At 37.0% G+C, this 25,865-nt stretch overlaps 1 protein-coding gene across 1 annotated transcript in view; it reads left to right on the top strand.

Moving 5' to 3' along the window:
- plekhg3 (pleckstrin homology and RhoGEF domain containing G3) overlaps positions 1 to 24,389 on the top strand; it is a 108,873-nt gene extending 84,484 nt beyond the window's left edge. The window contains exons 5-19 of the mRNA XM_067417400.1: positions 631 to 700; positions 1,270 to 1,316; positions 1,716 to 1,866; positions 2,136 to 2,267; positions 3,811 to 3,993; positions 4,114 to 4,206; positions 8,520 to 8,606; positions 8,696 to 8,729; positions 8,825 to 8,905; positions 9,020 to 9,052; positions 9,428 to 9,438; positions 9,790 to 10,140; positions 12,610 to 12,717; positions 19,907 to 21,467; positions 21,710 to 24,389. Of these exons, the coding sequence (XP_067273501.1) occupies positions 631 to 700; positions 1,270 to 1,316; positions 1,716 to 1,866; positions 2,136 to 2,267; positions 3,811 to 3,993; positions 4,114 to 4,206; positions 8,520 to 8,606; positions 8,696 to 8,729; positions 8,825 to 8,905; positions 9,020 to 9,052; positions 9,428 to 9,438; positions 9,790 to 10,140; positions 12,610 to 12,717; positions 19,907 to 21,467; positions 21,710 to 22,638 (3,871 nt within the window). The 3' untranslated portion in view covers positions 22,639 to 24,389. The remainder of the gene's footprint in view (positions 1 to 630; positions 701 to 1,269; positions 1,317 to 1,715; positions 1,867 to 2,135; positions 2,268 to 3,810; positions 3,994 to 4,113; positions 4,207 to 8,519; positions 8,607 to 8,695; positions 8,730 to 8,824; positions 8,906 to 9,019; positions 9,053 to 9,427; positions 9,439 to 9,789; positions 10,141 to 12,609; positions 12,718 to 19,906; positions 21,468 to 21,709) is intronic.
- Positions 24,390 to 25,865: the final 1,476 nt, after the last annotated feature.

The raw sequence follows: 25,865 nt of genomic DNA, 5'->3' as shown, positions 1-25,865 counted from the left end.
TTAGCTTTTGTATTCAACTTGATATGAAATGCTTCTTGCAGTTCAAAATGCTTACACTATGTCCTATGCCATCTATGTATGCAAGCTACACTTTTTTACACACATCTGATGTCATCTCTGTGCCAGTTACACTTTTTTATGCTACATCTGAAGTCATCGTTGCGGCAGTTACACTTTTTCCACAAGTTGAGTAGGCGATTTAAATTCTGGGCTGCCATTTACTGCCATTATAATGCTTGGAAGAGCCAGGACATATTTTAATATAACCCTGATTCATTCATCTGAAAGAAGAATGTCATGCACTCATATTGGTAAGATATTGGTATGTTCCAATTCTGGTTGGTATGTTCCAATTGATATGTTCCAATTCCAATCCAACACAGATATTGGTAAGATATATGGTATGTTCTTTTCTCATAAGAGGATGACTGACTTGCAGATTGCATGTGCTGTTGAACAAACTTATGAGTTCGCTTCTTTTCTGTATCACAAGGCCTTTTGCCAGCTTAACACTAGAATGCCCTTATGTGTCTATTTACAGTATGAAGGGCATGTGGTGTTTTAATGAACATTACTGTAGTTTTATGTTTTAGGATTTGTAAACACGTTTTCTCGTTGTTTTTTTTTAAGTGAGCTGCTTCAATCACTGGACATGTGTGACAATGACCCTGTGGCCATTGCCAGATGCTTTGTGATCAAGGTGAAGTCTAAAATCTAATCATGTTTCAATTATATGTTTATGTAACTAAACAGGAAATATATGTGGTACAATGTGTAAGTTTTTGTTCATAATTTAAAAATTTAATATTTCATTATGAATACATCTTCAAAACCACGTTTTTATCTTATTCTTAATCACTACAGTACACCTATAATAAGTGTTTGTATTCATTCAATTTTAAACTTGGTGTGACGGCAGCCGCTGTGGAGTAGCCCAGTACCTCTGTGACTCCTCATGTACATAAACAGAGCTTCACAGTAGCTCCAGCTCCGGCAAGATGCATACAGTTTTGTTTATTAACTGCTATAGCACCAAAAGTTACATATACTACCTTTAATCATTAAATTCTTTAATATCTTTACCTGAAAACAAACTTGCCATACTCAAACTCCAGAAGAACAATTAGCTAATTACAGCATTTTATAACAAATTATGTAGATGGGGCTCATTGCAGCTGAATGTTTACATTGTGTGATGTGGTGATGTGATTACATTGTGTGTTGTTGAGAAAAGACTTAACTGATTTTGTTTTTCCTCCCTATATTTAGCGTGAATATTTTGACATCTACACACAATATTGCACCAACTACCCAAAGTAAGTTGCACTAAATTACCAATTTATTTAATATGTAAACCATTTAAGTAATGCATAATGCATCATGTTAAAGATGCTTTGGGTAAATTGGCAGATTGTTTTTTTTGTTTTGTTTTTTGCATCAAAGAAAAACTAATTTGGTGTCTTTGTAATACTATGTACAGTAATGTGAAGCTGTCATTCTGATTTAAAATGCATATTTAAAAATGCATTTTATCATTTGAATGTGTGATAATTTAGGTTGTCTTTACAGTTTGTGAACTTTGTAAACTTTGACTCATTTATGAATAGTAAGAGCGTTATTATTTAATGTTGTTTTCAAACTACTCTTATCATTTTATATAGTTACATATTTGTTTAGTCTATGTTGTTTTTTCACTGTTCATACTCTCTCCTTAGCTCTGTGTCTGCTCTAACAGACTGCATGAGAAACAAAACTCTTGCCAAGTTCTTCAGGGAGAGGCAAGCTACCTTAAAGCGATCTCTACCTCTGGGATCTTATCTTCTCAAACCTGTCCAGAGGATCCTCAAATATCATCTGTTACTTCAGGTTAACTAACCATTACCAGAATAATATTGTATTGAATAATATTGTATAGAATGGTAAAGGCTTCAAATCATCTGCTGTATGCAATGCTTTCATTGTCATACATGATAATTTTTAAGGACATTTTTATGTCCTTCACTTGATTGCAATAACCAATTTTGGTAATGTTGGCCGTTTGAAAAATGTGGCCTTTGAAGTAAAGTTTATTATTGCAAATAAGCTGTTAGTGGTTATTGCCTTTAATCACAATCTATTTGGATGTCATATTTTAGGAGATTGCCAAGCACTTTGATCCCAAAGAGGAGGGTTATGAGGTGGTGGAAGAGGCCATATACACCATGACTGGTGTTGCGTGGTATATAAACGACATGAAGAGAAAACATGAACATGCAGTCCGTCTTCAGGTGAGCTCACATACACACATCAAAGAGTTTGTGTTATGAGCATCAACTGCTCAAATACTGGGGTGGGGTGCACTTCTAGGTAGAATGATTGAAAGTTAATTTAGATTTAAAATAAAGAATGGGGTGATAACTCGTTGATAATTCCAGTGCAATAATTCCCAAAAAGTCTCCCCAAGAAATGTGCAGCATTACTCAATGTAGAATGGGTGACATACTGGTAGACAGAATTAACTGGTAGAATTTTACCAGTTGAGATTTTGGACTATCGTCTATCGCAGTTACGCTCATGTGACGTTGCTATGCTACGCAGTCACGAAAGCTTATTGTTTTGCATGTGTTTTAACCACTGTGCTTTAAAAACAGGTCATTTTAAACCATTGAAGTGCAATAAGCAGCAAAATCCAATTAATTTCAGTATGTATGCATGTGCTTTCTAAAAGTTTTTCTAAAAGTTTCTCAGCGCTGTCTGCTGCAGTAATTAATCCGCTGCTCATTGAACGCATGAGAACTGAACCGAGTGGTTTTTGCCACCTTGGGCTCACATACCTATGTGTCAAAGTGACATGTATGACAAAAAGAGAAAATCTCACTGTTCTTTACTGAATCACTTTTGTAACTTTAATAAGAGTAAATGTATATTCAATTCAATTAATTAATTATTCATTTAATTTAATTTGGTGGACCTGCGTCTGGACATGACCAACGCATCCCTGAAGTGTCTGCAGAAATTGTCTCATCAACACGGCATCCTCAATAAACCCGTCTCCGGCGTGATGATTCTGTTCCTTCGAATATTCCTATTTAATAATTGTTTAATCGACACGTCATCCTCAATAAACCCGTATTTTTCCTGTTAACACTGTGAAGCTGCTTTGAAACAGTTGGCATTGTAAAAAGCGCTATATAAATAAAGTTGACTTGACTTAATTTACAGTATGACATTTCAGTGGTATCAAACATTTTGATGTCATAACCTTATTTAAAGCAAAAATAACTAAATTGTGATGTTGTGAAATAAAATTACATTTGATTTTGATTTCATATTGCACACCCTTAATTTATTATGTTGACAAAATTAAACAAGAAGAGGGCAGACGATGGGCAGGGCAGATCAAAAACCACCTCTCAATTTTAGCATCTATTATAGACGCTAAAGACATTATGTAGGGGGCTGGGAAGCTTCAGATTCTAGAGAGCATTTCATTGGACTCAAAATCTGATGAGAAACTGAAGTGCAGAGCTATCCATCATTGATCCATATTGGCAGAACTGAGAGACTGTAAGTTTTGAATGCTTAAATGTGAATTCTGTCATTGTTTTAAAGCACACTGGCTTATAGATAACAGTTAGGCTAGCATATTCATACCAAAAGACAGAAAAACATTTTGATTTGGGGACTTATAAGGGAAATAAATCTCTCTTTCTTGCTGCCTAGTTCGTCTATAGGAATGTTCTGGCCCTGCAGCTCTCGTTTATGTTTTCAGCATATTTAATAAAGATATGAACCAATTTACAATCTCTGTAACTCCCTTGTCTATCTCAGGAAGTCCAGTCTCTGCTTATAAACTGGAAGGGACCTGATCTGACTACATATGGAGAACTGGTTCTCGAGGGCACCTTTCGCGTCCATCGTGCGAAGAACGAACGCACACTCTTTCTCTTTGACCGCATGCTGCTCATCACCAAACGAAGAGGAGAACATTTTGTCTATAAGACCCACATCTCGGTATGACAGCATCCACATTCGTTGAGAAGTACTTAATTTACCACATTCATGTCTAGTCTGAACAGTCAGCAGCACTAATGTAAAGTTATGTTGTATTCTTGTTTCTCTTTTCTCTTGCAGTGCTCAACACTCATGTTAATTGAAAGTGCCAAGGACTCGCTATGCTTCAGTGTCACTCATTACAAGCATCCCAAACAACCTCATACTGTCCAGGTGTGTAATTTAATGATTTTAGTCTTTACATTAATACAAATATTGTATTCATAAAGGGATAGTTCTGCTACTGCCATGTTGAGAAAATATAACAACTTTAATTTAAGTGAACAAAGTAAAACAAATCACTAAAACAATCCTCACATAAAAATAATAAATGTCATATTTTCCTGTGCCCTTTCTCAGTGGTGGCTTGTGGTTTTAAAAATAGAGGATTTGTGGTCTCGGATAAAAATATAATTTCACTCACCTAGCCCATTACTAGCTATCCATCCCTCTTTATATCTCTGTGTTAAAAGCTCTACTCACTTTGGCTGTTTAGTGAAGCTGACTGCTTTAGCCTATATATCCAACTTAGTCTTCCTTAATTTTTAATTTGTAGATACTGTTAGCTTGGTAAATTTGTCGTCGATCAAATATTCAATATCGTTACTCTCCATAATTAAGATACTTGGTACATTATCAACGCAGCGGTAGCAATTCAAACTAATATCATGTAATTTCCATCTCTACGATGATTGGTTGATGTATATAAGGAGGTAGCCTCCCCTGCGATGTATCTTTTCTCAACCCTCTTAAGCGTTGACTGTAAAGCACTCGATATTGATTGGGATTAAGACAGAGTCTGGTTGTGAGCACTATATCTGGCTGTGCCTCCCTTGCCTCCCCTGATAAGCCGCCACCTAAACAAGCCCATAGGAAATATGAAGAAATGTATAAATAATAAGCTATAGAAGCTAAGAAATAAAGCTATCAAACAGTCTGTACTGCATCATTTATCAATTAAATATAGATTAATCCTTATTAAAGCTACACCATTCTTTAGTCTAGAGCAGTGAGTAATTTTCTCTGTTATCTTTGTTCTTTGATTAACATTAATGACAGATAACATTAGTGGCTGCTGGTGCATGTGAAGCGAATCTCACGTTATGTTCATTTAAGACTTTATTTAACTCAATCAATCAATCAACTTTATTTATATAGCGCTTTTACAATCACGATTGTGTCAAAGCAGCTTCACAGTGTCAAACAGGATAATATTGCGACAAAATTAGATTTGGCTGTACAGTCGTACTGGAGAAAACAGTGATGTTATCAGCTTATTTTAATTTATCATATAGCAACAATGTTGGCATATCAGTATTATAGTTTATAGAATTAAATAAAACCTAATTCATAAATTTTTTGTATAATTAGTTGAATAACTTTAATCATAATTTTAGTGTCCCCAACTGAGCAAGCCAAGCCAAAGGCGACAGTGGCAAGGAACCAAAACTCCATCAGGGCATGATGGAGAAAAAATAAACCTTGGGAGAAACCAGACTCAGTCGGGGTGCCAGTTCTCCTCTGGCCTATTAAAACACCGTGTAAGATTATTATTCTTGCGACCTTACAGGTCAGAAATCATATTAGATTGGAATATTCAAAATATATTCAAAACTCATGTAAGACTGCTCTTATGAGGATGCTCAACACATTTTGGCATCATTATGTGTGTTATTGTTCATTAAAGTGCGAAAAAGAACTTTATTCTGATCAGACCTCTGTGGGCACGATACTGTTCTCTACGTGTTCTCTTTCGTCTTGTCGCACTTGAATGGTTTACAGCATTTGCAGTCCATTTCTCTGTGCTTTGGTAATCTAAAGTTATATGGTAGCTTCATATATAGTTTAACATTATAATGTTTGGTTAAAATACATTTGGCGGGAAATTAATAGTTTTAGAAAGAGATATTCCAATGCACCCTGAATTTTTTTCTACTTGAGGGTTTCCCATCAGATCTGTTTAGTAAATCCCACTTATTTGTATAGCATATATTGTTAATGCCAGCTAGGAAAATAATCACTGTGACAGAATGGACACAGACTGAAACAGATATACAGGTCCTTCTAAAAAAATTAGCATATTGTGATGAAGTTCATTATTTTCCATAATGTAATGATAAAAATTAAACTTTCATATATTTTAGATTCATTGCACACCAACTGAAATAACATGTCTTTTATTGTTTTAATACTGATGATTTTGGCATACAGCTCATGAAAACCCAAAATTCCTATCTCAAAAAATTGGCAAATTTCATCCGACCAATAAAATAAAAGTTTTTATAATACAAAAAAAGTCAACCTTTAAATAATTATGTTCAGTTATGCACTCAATACTTGGTCGGGAATCCTTTTGCAGAAATGACTGTTTCAATGCGGCGTGGCATGGAGGCAATCAGCCTGTGGCACTGCTGAGGTGTTATGGAGGCCCAGGATGCTTCGATAGCGGCCTTAAGCTCATCCAGAGTGTTGGGTCTTGCGTCTCTCAACTTTTTCTTCACAATATCCCACAGATTATCTATGGGGTTCAGGTCAGGAGAGTTGGCAGGCCAATTGAGCACAGTAATACCATGGTCAGTAAACCATTTACCAGTGGTTTTGGCACTGTGAGCAGGTGCCAGGTTGTGCTGAAAAACCTAATCTTCATCTCCATAAAGCTTTTCAGCAGATGGATGCATGAAGTGCTTCAAAATCTCCTGATAGCTAGCTGCTTGACTCTGCCCTTGATAAAACACAGTGGACCAACACCAGCAGCTGACATGGCACCCGAGACCATCACTGACTGTGGGTACTTGACACTGGACTTCAGGCATTTTGGTATTTCCTTCTCCCCAGTCTTCCTCCAGACTCTGGCACCTTGATTTCCAAATGACATGCAAAATTTGCTTTCAAATTTGCTTGGACCACTGAGCAACAGTCCAGTGCTGCTTCTCTGTAGCCCAAAAGTGGCTTGACCTGGGGAATGCGGCACCTGTAGCCCATTTCCTGCACACGCCTGTGCACGGTGGCTCTGGATGTTTCTACTCCAGACTCAGTCCACTGCTTCCGCAAGTCCCCCAAGGTCTGGAATCGGTCCTTCTCCACAATCTTCCTCAGGGTCCGGTCACCTCTTCTCGTTGTGCAGCATTTTTTGCCACACTTTTTCCTTCCCACAGACTTCCCACTGAGGTGCCTTGATACAGCACTCTGAGAACAGCCTATTCATTCAGAAATGTCTTTCTGTGTCTTACCTTTTCGCTTGAGGGTGTCAATGATGGTCTTCTGGACAGCAGTCAGGTCGGCAGTCTTACCCATAATTGCGGTTTTGAGTAATGAACCAGGCTGGGAGTTTTTAAAAGCCTAAGGAATCTTTTGCAGGTGTTTAGAGTTAATTAGTTGATTCAGATGATTAGGTTAATAGCTCGTTTATAGAACCTTTTCATGATATGCAAATTTTTTGAGAATTTTGGGTTTTCTTGAGCCGTATACCAAAATCATCAGTATTAAAACAATAAAAGACCTGAAATATTTCAGTTGGTGTGCAATGAATCTAAAATAGATGAAAGTTTAATTTTTATCGTTACATTATGGAAAATAATGAACTTTATCACAATATGCTAATTTTTTGAGAAGGACCTGTATATATTTGAGAAAATGACTGCAGACTTGCAGTTAAAATCTGATATTTTTCGACAGAAGTGGGCACTAATTGAAAAATATAGTTTTAGAGTTAATATAGATTAATGTTTGAACTACACAGATAATGTACTGGTATATGATATGTTCTCTGAAGTACTGTCACAGGCTATTTTCTTAAAAGCTACACTGATATTGTAAAAAAACTTACAATATTAAAAATTACATAGTGATATTTTCCCCCATCTAGCGGTGAAAAGGTATATGACCATCCAGTGAATATTAGCTTCTGTTCCTCTCAATTCTGATTTCGTTTTAACTCCTACGGTGGCCGATTTAGTCCAAGACTAACATGGTTTCCTGTTCGACCTGGTCCATCGAGTGTTAAAACGCGAAAAGCGAAGCTTAAATTTATGGGTATGTCCCTCTTTGGCTAATGTACTTTCAAGATGGAGGGGCAACATGGCGATCGGCATTCGAACCCCTCACCCATATGTATTTTCAATGGCATATTATAAACTTAATAGAATACTTTATTCCTTGAAAGAAGTAAATATACATTAATGAGCACATATATTTTTGAAAGAAATAAGTGTTTTTGGCTAAGAATAAACTAAAAAAGTTACATAGTGTAGTTTTAAGTTTTGTAAATTTTTACTTCGAATGATTAATATTCTATGTATATGTAATGTAACAGTGTTCTGTTTATAAGAAAAGTTAAATAAAAACAGTTCGAAAAATAAGAATACATTTGACATTGACGCCATATTTGATTTCTCTATAGGCAAATAACAGGGAATGGCATGGTGTTGAGTGAATAATGAAAGAATCAAATTGTTTGTTGAACTCATTTAATAGTTGATTCTCATTAGGCTAGAACGGTGGAGGAGAAAAAATTATGGGCTCATCATATTAAACGGCTCATTTTAGAGAATCATCAGGCTGTGATACCACAAAAGGTATGTAATGATTAAACTGCCTTAAGTTTTTAAGTTATTAAGTTATGTATTTAAAATTAATTTGGACATTTTGGATGTTTCTCTTTTAGGCAAAGGAAGCGATCTTGGAGATGGATTCAATTTGTAAGTATTTAAAACCACTCATAAATATGTTTCATACCGTTCATCATCATTATAAATCATCATGGGCCTGATTTAACAGAAAACATTTTTTTAAGACAAAAAGTATAGGTACAGCCCTGAGAGACTCAAAAAGTCAGAGGAGTTTTCTAACTCTAGACAAGGCCGGAGACAGTCAGGTAGGTGCCAGGCTATACAGTATGTCCTGCAATTATATAACTTATAAACAAAATTCTTTAACTTATTTTTGTTATTATGTTTTTCCAATGGACTGCTACTTTATCTTCCAACAGAACCATCTAAAGAGATCTTGAAAAACACTAAAGGTAAATCTCCATGTGTCCAGGATATAAAAAGATATAATTTTTTTATGTTTAATGTTTGATGTTTTCAATGCAGTGCTTTCTGACACCACTTGCTTTTATTTTGCATTTGTCTAGTACATGTTTAATTGAAGAAAATAAAAACTGATTTCCTTAGTGTTTGCAATATGTCCTTACTGTGTAAATAAACTCCCAAAATGCAAAACCTGAAAATCCATGTTACACAGCATGATTTGCAAATGTATGAAACGCATCATGCTTCATTCTACAAAGGATGGCTAATGTCACTAATACGTTTTTTGTTTGTTTGTTTGTTTGTTTTACTATTATATTCTGTTCTTTTATCTGGCTGATCTGATGTCTGGGTAAATTCTTCAGCAATACTGAAGGTAAGAAGCTAATAAATCCCCCAAAGGAATTTTTGCCAACAGTCAGATGTAGTTAATATTAATAGGAAACCATAAGGACATGTTTAAAGACAGATTGTATTTGTGACAGACATCAGATGACAGGTGTACAATTTGTTCCTTTTGATGTGTTTTGTATGTGCTTGTTGAAGTGTTAAACAGGGGTGGGGAAAAATAACAAATTTGAGAAAATAACATCATTAAACCTAAAAAAAAAAAAGTACTGAAAAGTAGAGCATATTTATTCCCCAAGGGACATTCTTTCTCTGTTAGCTTGGGTCATGTCCTTGTACCTCATAAGAAGAAATCTTTGTGACTTCATTGTGACTCCAGCATTCTGACAGTGAGGGGGCATTGGATGCTGACAAGTGGCCTTTACAAGCCACTTCAAGTGTTAGCACTCTTGGCTTGTGCAAGTCTTCAGCTGAGAATCCTGTTGCAAAAGAAGAATACTCTCTTCAAGGCCTGATTCCCAGTGATAATGAGGAGCTGGTCCATAGCTCACCACCTCTGAAGGGCAGATTGATGCAAGACAATCGGGATGAAGCAGAAGGGGAGGAAAGTGACTCTGATGATATTCAAATGGAGGACAACCAGGTAGCTGACTTTGCCAGTTCCATGTTGGCTGCCATTTCCTGCTGGCACTATAGAGCCAGAGCTTTGCTTTCCATGGACTTCACAACGGTGAGGTTCTCTGCCACCAAGGGGTTTCTGTCATACCCCAACCTGACCTGCAATTGACCTGCATGTCTGCCAGACCTTCCTACCATGTTGCATCTGCTCTCACAGAATGCCTCAATCCACTAACAAGCACATACAAGCTGAAGCTAACTCTGTAGATCACCAGCACTGCTAGAGGAACTAAACAAAATTGTAACAAGGAGTTACCCTATTACAATTAATCAAATAATGCATATACTGTACAGTACTTATGATTAATTTTGTTCACCATTTACATTTAGCATGAATCAAAGATTCAACAGTAAAAAGCATCTGTTTGACTTTTCTTCTCATGCTCTGCCCCTTTTTACCTGCATATGCGACTTTAATCATATTGCATGTTAATGAGAGGGTCGCTTTGAATCTCACAAGCATTTTACAGTGTATTCAACCATGTTTTATTTACCTTGTAAAGTCAATAATCAATCAATAATAGATTTTTAAAGGGATAGTTCACAAAAAAAATGAATATTTGATGTTTTTCTACTTACCCCCAGGGTATCCAAGATGTAGGTGTCTTTGTTTCTTTAGTAGAACACAAATTAAGATTTTTAACTCCTACCGTTGCTCGTATAATGCATGCCAATGGGGTGTATTTCTATAAGAGCCAGTATGAAAGTAAAAAACACACAGACATATGAATCCATATTAAACCCTGTGGCTCGTGGCGACACATTGATGTCTTAAGACACAACACGGACTGCTTGTGTGAGAAACTGAACAGTATTTATATTATTTTTTACCTCAAATACAACACTGTGTACATCAGCTGTCCCCGCCCCATCTCTGCCTCAAAGTGAGGTCAAATTACACAATAATGGCATAGAGATACGCGCAAGAAATCACTTCCGCTGCTTTTATCCCATTGAGATATGTCGTACATTTGACCTCACTTGCCGGAAGTGATGGCGCACTCGTGGCATTTGTTGGTAAAAAATTGTATACTGTATATAATAATAAACTGTTGTATTTGATGTAAAAAATTATATAAATACTGTTCGGTTTCTCACACAAACAGATCGTTTCGTGTCTTAAGACATTAATGTGTCGCCACGAGCCACAGGGTTTAATATGGATTCGTATATCTGTGTTTTTTACTCTCATAGTGGCTCACATAAAAAAATACGCCCCATTGACATGCATTATACGAGTAACGGTTAGAGTTAAAAATCTTCATTTGTGTTCTACTGAAGAAACAAACACACCTACATCTTGGATACCCTGGGGGTGTGCAGATAAATATCAAATACATTTTCAGGTTATCCTTTTTTTATATAGATTTTTTCAGTGTTTTACTGTGCTACCCTAGGACTGTCCCTCTGAGTTTTTCTTTATGGTTTTACATATGAAATTTGAAGAATATTTCATATGATATCTATTTGTAATTTTACATTTTCACAATAAGTCCACATGCCTGTGGCTTATATGCATGAGGAGCGGTACTTCAGGTCTGATGAGATTTCGGAAGCACTTTATTTTACAGTCCTGTTCCACATGTACATTCTATGCACTTATTATGATAATTACATAGTATAACTGGGTAATAACTAGGAACTAACACTGAACATACCTATATCTAACCTTAATCATTGTAGAACCTACATTCTTAGAAATTTAAACTCCACAGAGGGAGTGGCTGAGAACAATTACGTTGTGATGTCGTGCGCTACAGTCTATGGTTTGAGATGGCATACATCACGACCAAACGTTAATGATTATGGTTATGGCAGATCCAGAGTGGCTCTGGGCAGATCCAATAGTTTTAAACTTCAGTAGGTTACCTGCCTTCAAGGAAGTTCATGCTTGTCAAAGTGAGAATGAAGGATACACTGAAATTTGCGTTTTTCAACATAACCTTTGCTCACCTTTTTCAAGGCTGCTAATGGATCACTAAGAATAAATGTCATTATGCACCTGCACATTACTTTACAGAGAACGTACAACCTACTAGCTATGTTCTGCCTTTAGAACAATTAGTGCAACTGAATAGTTACAAATTAGCTAGTTGTTACTAAGTCTCTAGTATGGAGTTTGGGTTCCATTTTAAGAAATTAAGAATAGCTGTTGAAACCCTACCCAGGCCAAAAAAGGATTTGCATGCAGAAAATCATGCAGAAAAGTCCACAGAACTGCATCAACCACCATTCGCATTGTTCTCCTTTCCTCCTTTGTGTGTTTATTTATTAAATATTGTACTTAATTAGATTTTGCCCTGTTAAAAAACATTTGACAGATTTTCCTCCCAAAATCAGCACAGATAAATGTGGGGAAATTCTACTTAATCTGGACTGAGAATAATTATCTTACCTAGTAATTGTTTTATGTTTGTTCTTAATGGCATTGCTTATATAACAGTGCACATTTTATTATGCATTTATTTAAAGTTATTTGTTTTATGTCACACATAAATGCTAAAACGTGTTTTTATGTTAGGAAGAAGAGGGGTTTGAGATCACTGAGAATAATTTGAAAAAAGAAAACAACCCATCAGTTGAACCGGTGGAGGCATGTCTTACAGATGAAAAATATATCTCAAAACAGGTGAGTTGTTACTTAAGTTTTCAAGTTATTTATTATATAATTGTATTAGTCTTACTATTTGACACATATAATTAGAATTGTACTGATTGTTTGTAAGTTAATTTGTAATATGTATGGTATATGTATGGTATTTATTTAAAGGGGTGGTAAAACACATTCTTTCAAAGACTTGATTGTGTTTGTGGGGTGCACTCTAACATTTGTTCATGCTTCGTTTTTTAAAAATTGCATTATTTTTCATACTTTATGCTACACTGGTAGAATCCCAGTGGTCCCTCCTAGTAAAAACGGTCATATGAAGCCGGTCCCTCAAAAATACGCAATGGGCTTGGATTGGTTAGCTGACTCAGTGTTGTGATTCACTAACCGCCTATGCATGTTTCCCTGAACCCCCCCTACCTTTACCAGTAGTCTGTAAAGACCGTGGCAGGCACAACGCTTCGATGACACGGCGCGTGCTCTAATTACAAACAAACATAACGGAATAAAATATAAGTTAAGTGGTAAATAAGTCCACGATTGTTCTGTCTATTGCTCTCCTGCATCTATCTAGGTTTAAGCAGCTGTAAAACAGTGAGAGATCTCAAGGCTGGCGTGTCGATGCTTACTTACTGGTGACGGGATGCACGTTCCATTACAGACAAATGAGTAGATTAAAATACATGGTCAGGATGCAAATAAGTGAAATAAGGACATGATATTATGTTGCTTTCGTACATCAAACACAGCTGTAGAACAGTGAAATATCTTTAAGGTTAGTGGTGAATATTGACCTTTTGTGCATACCGTAGAGCAGGGGTCTCAAACTCAATTTACCCGGGTGCTGGTGAAGGTAGACTCTGGGTCAGGCTGGGGTAAGTATTCCACAAAAAAAGAGCACAACTGATCCAATCTTCTCATTCTTTATTATTAACAGTTCTTCAACATGAATGTTTCTTCTGAACATATATTTGCGTCAAATATATTATTATTCCTGAAATTTTTCACATGAGTGATTAAATATGTAATATAATTTAATCAATCAATCAATTTTATTTATATAGCACTTTTACAATGACAATTGTTTCAAAGCAGCTTCACAGTGTTAAACAGGACAATATTGCAGCAACATTTTATTTGGCTGTACAGTCGTTCTGGAGAAAACATTGATGTTATTCAGAAGAGTTCCAGCTGACCTAGTTAATGCAGCCAGTCAATTGATCTGAATAATAAAAAAATTAAAAATGAATAATTAAAAATGCTATGTGTATGCCATAGTAAAGAGATGCATTTTTAGTCTAGATTTAAACTGACAAAGTGTGTCTGCTTCTCAAACAATGCTAGGAATACTGTTCCAGAGTTTAGGTGCTAAATAGGAAAAGGATTGATCGCCTGCAGTTGTTTTTGATATTCTAGGTATTATCAACTGGCCAGAGTTTTGAGACCGCAATAGATGTGATGGAGTATAATGTGTTAAGAGCTCGCTTGAGTACTGGGGAGCTGAACCATTTAGTGCTTCGTAAATAATAAGCAGGATTTTAAAATGTATGGGATGTTTTAATTGGGAGCCAGTGCGGTGTTGACAGAACTGGGCTAATATGATCATACTTCCTGGTTCTAGGAAGTATGATCGTAGTTCCAGGCAGCTCTCTTGACCGCATTACAGTTCCCACTTCGCATAGTTAACTGTAATAATGAAAATTACAGGACTAAAAAAAAAAAAAAACATAAAGCAACTTAAAGGCTACATGTGACATTTTTCTACTAGCAAGGTAGTAATAGCGCTGTTCAGAGATGCACAGAGGTAGCCTGACTCACACAAAGCTCTCTTACCCCTTTTCCACCAGAATGAACCGGGTGTTAATTTAGAGCCCGTTCTAGTGTCAGTTCTAAGTTGGTTCGACTGATGAGCCTTTAAGAAACTGTTTGGCTTTCCACAGGCTAGAGAGCCACCACAGAGCCAGGTCTTATATCACTGTATACATCTCATTTTTCTCAGCAACGAGGTAGCGGGAAATACAAACACTCCAGGCTTGTTTGAGATGCATCGGCGCTGATCTGCATATGATATCTAAATACCACGTTAGCAAATTTAAAAGCATAAAGACTCATTTGCATCTCACTGTAACATTACTTTTATGTCATACAGCTCAAACAAGCCTTCCATCAACAATGGCTCATGGCTATATGATCATACATCGGCATCGAAGCGCATTCATGCAGATCACCATGATTTGTATAGACAGAAATTACACACACTAACAACTAGACTGGGTACACTCTTTGGCTGGGTTAAAAACAACCCAATTGGCAACTCAGTGCTGGGTAAATATTGGACAGAACACATGCTGGGTTAAAATAACCCAGTGGCATTTTAACCCAACTGGGCTGGGCTGTTGAGAAAAGCTAGCCTGGATGCCAGCCGAACTTAGCCCCGCCCACAATTTTTTTAGGTCGAGCAGTTCGGTCTGGCCTTGCTCCATAGAGGAGTAATTATCCTAGAACAGAAACTGTTCGGACCAATGAAATCATCAGGGTGGGCTTTAGACGATGACGGATAGATGATCAACAGTAACGTAATCATGCACGTCATCAAAGGGGCTTGAATTATATTTTTCCGAATCCTAAACGGAGTGCTTGCTTGTGTATGCATTCACCTTCACAATTTCTCTCAAAAATGATGATCATGTTGGGTAAGTACTCGGTGTATCATTAAATTATTTTATTTTTTTACAACTCCGGCAAAGATCGTGTATTCCAGCCTGATTTCAGCTTGCGTGCAGACAGGGTTGCCAAGTTTTTACAACAAAACCTTCCCTACTAGCAACAAAACCTACTAGCCCTAAACAATAGCTTCTCGGGGGGTTCTCCGGGGGAAAAATGGCATTTGGGGGGTAAAATGTGTGTTATTTTGACATGGTTGCCTGCTAAAATTCGCACTCATGGGTCTATATATCACATAATAGTCGCTCCAACCCGCGGACATAGAAAACAACCCGCAGGGGAAAAAACGCGGACTTGGCAACACAGTTCAGTTGAACTAAGTTGACATTTGACAATGCTTCGCTTCGTTGCTCTGATTGGTCGTAGGTCTATCCAATTGATGTCTTTTCTGGTTCAGTTGAAACACGCCCCATAATCACAGCCCAATGGAGCAGTTTCAGACTCATATTCTGACTAGAATTGAGTATGACCACATCAGGCTAGAGAAAACCCAAAATGTAGTCAATTTTTACCATTAATGGATTTGCTATTCTGAATTTTTCTTTCTGGATTGTTCTTATAATTAATCCTGTGTATTATCCTACTGTAAAACTAGAACAAATGAAGAATATATGTTTAGACTGTTAAAATAATATTTTTTTAATGCTTGTCAAATGGTACAACACACAAATATGTTAAAATTGGCAACAATAACAACTATAAACCTAATATATTCTGTCAATTTCTTCACGTTAAATCGGACGGGATGCTGTGATCTTTGAGTGCCTGTGTTCATGATATGACAGTTTTCTCAAATGAAACTGTAAATTCTCACGAAGTGACGGTTTATCCGTTCATGTCCTCAAATAGTGACACTGCTAATAAAGAAAACGAAAGAGTTTCGCAGAGATGCAGAACATGCAAGAGTGATATTTAAGTAGTATTTAATATTCACAGAGACTTGTATATATTCAGCTACAGTCTGGAGCCCTGCGATAAACACTTAGATGAACACTGATGTGACGTGACTGAAAGCAGCTGTGAGGACCAAATATACTTGGGAGTCGATAGGCAACTACAGAAATGCTGGTAGGCTATCGTCACATTTTTTAAATCTCAGTATGTAAGTTACTTGGTACCGAAGTACCTGTACTTGTGACATCCTTACATAAAACCATAGTTAATTTTCTTAAAGGGATCATGGTTCCGTGTAAATAATCACAAACTGTATTAATCTATCGTCACACATACCTTGACTAACATGACTATGTGAGTCAGTTACGTTACATTGCAATGGATTCTGAGGTAAATCTTTGTCATCTATAGTTCACGTCATGTAAGCTTAAGAATTGTTGCTGTAAAGAAGAAAAAAACTAATTATGGAAATTAAAATGATTATTAATGAAAACATTATATAAAACCCATTTTAAAGCATCTGCAACCAGTGGCTTTGCCTCTTTTTTTGTCCTTTCAAAATGACAGTTTGGGAGTGAATTTAAACATCAAGGCGAGAAGCATGTGAAACAACCAAGCTGGGTAGAATCAACCATTGCGACCCAGCAGGTTTAACCCAACAACTGGAAATTTTAAACTACCCAATAGTGTTTCAAATGTGATCAAATAAACCAACAAAAATTACCCAAAAGTCTCAACCCAGCATTTTGGGTTAAAAAACAACCCAGCATTATTTAGAGTACATATTGGACAGAACACATTCTGGGTTAAATTAACCCAGTGGCATTTTAACCCAACAGGCTGGCTGGGCTGTTGAGAAAAACCCAATTTATCAAATAATACAATAACCAAATATATAAAACCCATATATACATATATTAATTAGTTAGGTCTTATTTAATTCTATAAACTATAATAATGATCTGCCAACAATGTCACTCTGTGATAAATTAAAATAAGTTGATTGCATCACTGTTTTCTCCAGAAAGACTGTACAGCCAAATAAAATTTTGTTGCAAAATTGTCCTGTTTAACACTATGAAGCTGCTTTGAAACAATCGCCATTGTAAAAGCGCTATATAAATAAAGTTGATTGATTGATTGATTGATTGATTGATTGATTGATTGATTGATTGATTGATTGATTGATTGATTGATTGATTGATTGATTGATTGATTGAGTGCAACGAACAGCTGTTAAAAAATGGCGGTCACATTTTTGTGTTCTTCTTGTTGGTCTCGGAACCACCCAGTCCCGCCCCCAGCCCCTGACGCAAACGGTTCTTACTTCTAGCTCAGCAATGTTTTGGTGCTAGATGAGAACCTTTTTTTCTGTTTCGGAGCTGGTGTTGTGGGTGTGCAAAGACAGAACCGATTTTTGAAACTAGGCTCTGGCTCTGAACTAGAACTAGCACCTCTCTAGCTCTCTCTCTCTGTGTGTGTCTCTGTCGCTCTCGCTCTCTTTTTAATAACTTTATTAATAACTGCAGTAGAAAGCTATCAACAGCTTTGTTGAACTCCACTTCACGTCATGACCGCATCACCACATCGGGTGTGCATTTTTTTTTCTAATAATTCAACGGCCCGTCGTTAATAATTCCGCTACACTGTTGGTTTTTGTTGGTTTAACTTGAAAAAGTAAGTAACCTGGTTGCCTTAATTTTGAGTTTATTGAAATTAAAAATTTTAGTTGATACAATGAAGGAAATTTGTTTAATAAATAGAAACTCAAAATATAAAAATTTGATAAATCATGAAAATAGAACTATTTGGCATATTTCACTGCATCATCAGAAATAAAACACACAATTACCCAATATGCTTACAAAATATTTTTATAATATTTTAATAATGGTTGTCAAATCTCAAAAAAAAAATCCCCAATGGTATGGTAGAATTTTAGTAAACCTTCTCAAAGGTTCTGAGTTCTCATATAGTTTTTTTTTTTTTTTTTCAGTAAAATCAAAGATGTTCATCAATGATTGTACAGGTCCTTCTCCAAAAATTAGCATATTGTGATAAAGTTCATTATTTTCCATAATGTAATGATAAAAATTAAACTTTCATATATTTTAGATTCATTGCACACCAACTGAAATATTTCAGGTTTTGTATTGTTTTAATACTGATGATTTTGGCATACAGCTCATTAAAATCTCAAAAAAATAGAATATTTCATCCGATTTCATCCGACCAATAAAACAAGTTATGCACTCAATACTTGGTCGGGAATCTTTTTGCAGAAATGACTGCTTCAATGCGGCGTGGCATGGAGGCAATCAGCCTGTGGCACTGCTGAGGTGTTATGGAGGCCCAGGATGCTTCGAGAGTGTTGGGTCTTGCGTCTCTCAACTTTCTCTTCACAATATCCCACAGATTCTCTATGGGGTTCAGGTCAGGAGACTTGGCAGGCCAATTGAGCAAAGTAATACCATGGTCAGTAAACCATTTACCAGTGGTTTTGGCACTGTGAGCAGGTGCCAGGTCGTGCTGAAAAACCAAATCTTCATCTCCATAAAGCTTTTCAGCAGATGGAAGCATGAAGTGCTCCAAAATCTGCTGATAGCTAGCTGACCCTGCCCTTGATAAAACACAGTGGACCAACACCAGCAGCTGACATGGCACCCCAGACCATCACTGACTGTGGGTACTTGACACTGGACTTCAGGCATTTTGGCATTTCCTTCTCCCCAGTCTTCCTCCAGACTCTGGCACCTTGATTTCTGTATGATATGCAAAATTTGCTTTCATCCGAAAAAAGTACTTTGGACCACTGAGCAACAGTCCAGGGCTGCTTCTCTGTAGCCTAAAAGTGGCTTGACCTGGGGAATGCGGCACCTGTAGCCCATTTCCTGCACATGCCTGTGCATCGTGGCTCTGGATGTTTCTACTCCAGACTCAGTCCACTGCTTCCGCAGGTCCCCCAAGGCCTGGAATCGGTCCTTCTCCACAATCTTCCTCAGGATCCGGTCACTTCTTCTCGTTGTGCAGCGTTTTTTGCCACACTTTTTCCTTCCCACAGACTTCCCACTGAGGTGCCTTGATACAGCACTCTGGGAACAGCCTATTCATTCAGAAATTTCTTTCTGTGTCTTACCCTCTCGCTTGAGGGTGTCAATGATGGCCTTCTGGACAGGGTCGGGTCGGCAGTCTTACCCATGATTGAGATTTTGAGTAATGAACCAGGCTGGGAGTTTTTAAAAGCCTCAGGAATCTTTTGCAGGTGTTAAGAGTTAATTAGTTGATTCAGATGATTAGGTTAATAGCTTGTTTAGAGAACCTTTTCATGATATGCTAATTTTTTGAGATTTTGGGTTTTCATGAGCTGTATGCCAAAATCATCAGTTTTAAAACAATAAAAGACCTGAAATATTTTAGTTGGAGTGTAACTGGACTGTAACTCTGCAGATGTTGTTTATGCTCAAACAGGAACATTACACATTAGCTTAAGTTAGAAAAGTGAAATCATGTTTTACCACCCCTTTAACAAACACAGAGATCAAGAAATTCAGCTTGTAACTGTATTTTGACATTCTCTGCTTACCCCCTCAAGGACACATCCCAAAACCTGAAAATATCCTCTTACTGGGGATCCACTGAGAAAGTAAAACCAGAAACCATTTGTGATTCAGACTCGATAGAGATAGACCAACAGGTCCCAAATATTCACGATCTGGAGTCAGCACCGGAAAAAGTTGATCAGAAAGGTCTCAAAGAAGAGACAGAAGAGGCCTCGTCTCTGTCACACCAAACCGAAACCCCTGGTGATTCTTCAGAAGAAGAGGAGGATGTAGAAGAGAAATCAGAATCCACTAGCATCCTACCATCATCTGTACTTGACAAGGCCAGCGCTATTGCTGAACACTTTGTCTGTACCACACGGCGTAGTAGTGTAAGTACAGATGAAATACACTCCCTCGGTTGTCCATCTCCACTTCTCCCCAGCAGGACTGGAAGCACTCTAAGTCTGGGAGATGCCCATGGGCGTCAACACCGCCTTGCTAGCACCTGCTCACCTGAGTCACATTGCATTCCATTGACCCAAGAAGCACTTGCATCAGTAGACTTCACAATCGGGTCATCAGGGGAAAACAGACTTTTTGATGCTGATGGAAGCCTCAACAGAAGAAGGGATTCAGTGCTATCCCGGCAAGATCAACTACTCATTGACAAGATAAGGAGCTACTATGAGAATGCAGAACACCAGGATGCTACTTTTAGCCTAAAGCGTAGAGAGAGCCTCACTTACATTCCAAGTGGGCTTGTTAGAAATTCAGTTAGTCGTTTCAACAGCATTCCTAATGATAAAGGCCTTGCCCTAGAGAAGACCTCCAGTACATTTGGATCTGATAAAGCTATTGAATCTCTTTTTGTTACCTCGACTCTATCAGAGACCAATTTGACTGCAAATTCAGCCTCTCTGGAACAACCTGTCATCAGTGCTCCTACAGATTTCACTAGGTATGACCTTGATGTAGATGGTTTCATTAAACCATCTACATCTGTCTATTACCAAACTGAGAATCATCCGGAAGAGATTTTCCTTCCCTCCTCTGAGATGATCAAAGTCTGGCAAGATATGGAAAGAGAGGTCACTAGATGTCAAGGGGACCTCAAAGCACTGAAACCCTTAGAAAGTCCTTATTTTAGTGAAGCCAATTCCAATGTCCCCAGGAAGAATCTGAATCTGGGTAAAAAGACAGAAGCCAAGGGTGTTGATGGACCGGTTATATCTGAAGATTCAAATCTGAGCACTATCAGAGAGGAGTCATTCACACCTTCACCTAAAGAAAAGGAAAACCATGCAGCCAGTGAGAATGATGTTATCAGACCCAGACAATGGGAGGATGAAGGGAGAGCCCTTAGATCTCTAGTCCCCCGGGTTATCAGGTTGAAAGCAGAAACTGAAGATGAGAGAGAGACAGGAGCTCAGTCAGCAGAAAATGCTGATTCATCCCACAACAAAGTTTTCCATCTTGCAAGGAAGTACAGTCAACGCATTAAGTGCACACAACCAATGCAGAGACAGAAAAGTCAGGAGTCTGGAGATACATGGTTGGCCATGAGGAACCTTCTGTCGGTGGTGGAAGAAAAGCCAGAAAAGGAGACCAAAGGTAAGATGGAACAGACTTGTCTATATGACTATAATGAATGTTTATTTTTAGATCTTTCAGTCAAATCACTTAAAAACACTGAAGAGAACGAAATACCACTACCATGTGTTGCTCAAAGACATTCTTTAATCCGGCTTTGGCTTTTCTTTTCTTTTGCCACTGTTTTCATTTGTATTGTATATCCAAACATAAAATAATCTTATGTTTTTCTGCTCCACTTACATTTGGCATTTAAATAACAGGTAAACCCAACTTGATGATGTCCATGACTGCAAATGATTATGATAGAGACCAGAAGTGCCAGGTTATGACTCCCACCCTAGTCCACACTCCTAATTCTATCAGTAGCCCAAAGGTATTGTCCCCACATCTGTCAAATTCCAGGAGTCCTCTTAGTCCTCCACCTGAGAACTTCAACTGGCCAGACGTCCGTGAGCTTCGCTCAAAATATGCACACCATGGTAGCTCATCTTCTCAGCCACTAGTAGGCCAAAGTTGTTCTGTGGCAGAGAGGATGTTTGACGGCAGCTCTAGAAGACGTTCAAGCTGCTCTTCTAGCCGCTTAGTCACTTCTAATGGCTCCACAGACACTTCAATTAAAATGTTTTATCCGGGAAGGGATACAGGAGAATTGTTGCCTCGGGCAAATCGTGCTGGTTCTCTCGACCAAAAAATGGGTAGTTTGTACATGAGAGATCTGCATAGTTTTCAAAGTAAAAATGACAGCAGTGGCTACTATGTCTCTGCTCAAGCTACCCTTCCAAATGAGAAGAATATAATTGTGGTTGAGAAAGTACCACCGGCAGAGGTTACACCACCAGCAGAGATGGACCTACCTACCAAAGAGTGCAAGAAAAAAGAAATAACAACAGATGACAGTTACGTCCAAATTCGTTCGCCAACTTCTCGTGAGAAGATCTCAATCATGGCTGTCATTGACCGTTGTCGGGCATATCAGGAGTCAGAGGAATACCGTCTGAGGGAAGAGGGAGGATCTAAGACTGACCAGGTGCCTAAAATTGATCCGTGCAAAAAACTTGAAAACGCTCCATCCCCTAGTGAACACTTTGATGATGCAGTTAAAAATGTATTGGATTCTGGGAAAAAGGCTGATGCTAGTCAACACAGCGTTGTCAAGAACCTCAGAGAAAAATTCCAAAACATAAGATAAAATCACTTGTTTTAAGGTACATGTATTTTATGTTTCAGAAATACTAGAAAGTTGTTGGCTGTGCTTCATTAATTTCTTTTTTATGTATTGACCACTGAAGCACATATTATGCTGTAGCCAAATAAATAATTTGGCAAATTTAAACCTCAAAATTATTTGCGTCTTTACATTGTGCATGCTACTTTATTGGTATTTTTGACACTGTTTAATCTATGTTGCCTACTCTTTTTTATGGTCTGAATGTCAGACAGAAAGTGTAAATATTGTACAATCTTGTACATGCATTCATTCTGTTGAACCATTTACATCTTTGATTGTATGTGTATTTGGTAGTTATTTTACATAAATGTAAAGGTAATGACATTCTTCTTCATGATTGTTTAAATTTTGGCAAAAATATTTCAATTAATGTAATACAGTGAAGTCTATACTCGCAGAATTGTGTAATTCTAGTCTAAACTCAAAGTGAACAGACCACTTGAATATGGGCTTTTACTGAACTTTTAATTACATTGACACATGTTAAAACACATGTTAAATCTTTTTAAGTTGATAGCATGCATGGGCTGAGTGTATATTCAGTGAGGATTGTCATTGTATGTGCATGTCCACTGTGAGAGACATAATCACACACAAAAATCAAGTAATCAAAATGTATGATTTTTTTTTTTAATATTTATTTGTATGATACAGATGCAAATAAGTATTTGAACACATGGGAAAATTAACGTTAATATTTAGTACAGCAGCCTTTGTTTGCAATTACAGAGGTCAAACGTTTCCTGTAGTTTTTCACCAGGTTTGCACACACTGCAGGAGGGATTTTGGCCCACTCCCCATACCTTGATATGCTTCTTACAGAGCCACTCCTTGGTTATCCTGGCTTAGAGCTTCGGGCCATTGTCATGTTGGAAGACCCAGCCTCGACCCATCTTCAGTGCTCTAACTGAGGGAAGGAGGTTGTTCCCCAAAATCTTGCAATGCATGGCCTTTTACATCCTCTCCTTAATACAGTGCAGTCGCCCTGTCCCATGTGCAGAAAAACACCCCCAAAGCATGATGCTACCACCCCATGCTTCACATTAGCGATGGTGTTCTTGGGATGGTACTCATCATTCTTCTTCCTCCAAACACGTTTAGTGGAATTTTGACCAAAAAGTTATATTTTGGTCTCATCTGACCACATTACTTTTTCCCATGACTCCTCTGGATCATCCAAATTGTCACTGGCAAACTTAAGATGGGCCTAAACATGTGCTGGTTTAAGCAGGGGAAATTTCCGTGCCATGCATGATTTCAAACCATGATGTCTTAGTGTATTACCAACAGTAATCTTGGAAATGGTGGTCCCAGCTCTTTTCAGGTCATTGACCAGCTCTTCTCGTGTAGTTCTGGGCTGATTTCTTACCTTTCTTAGGATCATTGAGACCCCACGAGGTGAGATCTTGCATGGAGCCCCAGTCTGAGGGAGATTGACAGTCATGTTTAGCTTCTTCCATTTTCTAATGATTGCTCCAACAGTGGACCTTTTTTTTACCAAGCTGCTTGGCAATTTCCCCTATTTCTGTGAGAATTTCCCCATTCTTACTGATTGTATGGGGTGGACAGGTGTCTTTATGCAGCTAATGACCTCAAACAGGTGCATCTAATTTAGGATAATAAATGGAGTGGAGGTCTTTCAGGGTCAGAATTCTAGCTGATAGACAGGTGTTTAAATACTTATTTGCAGCTGTATCATACAGAAAAATAGTTTAAAAAAAAAAAAAAAAAAAAAATATATATATATATATATATATATATATATATATATATATATATATATATATATATATATATATATATATATATATATATATATTTATGTATATATATATGTATATGTGTATGTATATATATATATATATATATATATATATATATATATATTTATGTATATATATATGTATATGTGTATGTATATATATATATATATATATATATATATATATATACATATATATATATTCCTCACTGCATGTACCTTTGTACCTATATAAGCTACTAGTGGATAGCTCCCATTTTGTCTAGGAAAGTAGATCCTAATGTTTAATGACAAGTACAATGTGACAATTTTGTCTAATATTTTAAGCTTACCATGTGTCATTGTGGTGCATGATGTATTTGCCGATAACATCAGACTTGGTACACACTGTTGGTTTAGCTGCCTGTGATTAATTCTGATAGACTAGTCTTTGCAAAATCTGTAATTTTCTACATAATACATAACAGCTCTCTTATTGATCATTGTGTTTGTCTCTCTGTTATTTATTAAAATTCTATATATTTGTCTGACTTAATACAAATGCACCAAGAAATACAGTTTATAAAGTGGGAAGTCTGGAAAATTCATTGCATAATAAAATCTAAGAAAATGAAACTTGGCAAAGAATTGCACAGATCTTTTTTTTATGTGTCATTTTTAATGACTCTGGTTTGTAGGCCTCAAGTGCAAATCTTATAGAGTCAAATATACAAACCCCAGTGTCAGTTCATGGTTTGATATCAATACATTATTTGAAACATTTTCTAAGTTCTACATGCAGCTCTTGAATGACTTATCACAACATTGGCCATGAGCCACTGTAGCAGAATTGTAGTATGTAAATATATCAAAAGATGTAACAGCACTTCATATTTACAGCTTGAATCCCTCACCAAGCCAAAATCATACAACATGCTTTGGATTTACAAATGTAGCACTATTCTAAGCAAGTTTTTGAACTAATATTTTCCAGTTCAATTTATTCTTCCATAATTTTGTGACTTCTATGGAAATGTCCATTATATTATGTTCATATAAGTAAAGTAACACTTATCTTGTGTGACATCATATATATTGTTGTGAAACAAATATAAAAAAATGTATCAAGTTGAGTTGTTTGACTTGAACTGTAAGTGAACTCTCACTAAATAACCGTACAAGAAATGAGTATGTTTAATTTTAAAAGTCAATGACTACTCCACTCGATGGTGAATGCAGGGTATATCTGGTAAATGCAGGGTTAATACAAATTATGCCAAAAAATCTACCAGATTTTTTTTTTCAGTCTGTCCTCCTAGACATGTGTTAAGCCTTTAAATATTATCTAAGAGGATTTGTTTGAAACTAATTAAAATAAATGTATGTTTCTATCTTTGCATATTATGTTGTTAATGCTTCAAATGCAGTATTCTAGGATGAAGCATAA

This window comes from Pseudorasbora parva, chromosome 15, assembly GCF_024679245.1.
Source record: "Pseudorasbora parva isolate DD20220531a chromosome 15, ASM2467924v1, whole genome shotgun sequence".
In the NCBI taxonomy this organism is placed as follows: domain Eukaryota; kingdom Metazoa; phylum Chordata; class Actinopteri; order Cypriniformes; family Gobionidae; genus Pseudorasbora; species Pseudorasbora parva.
This window is presented reverse-complemented; position numbering and strand designations above follow the sequence as displayed.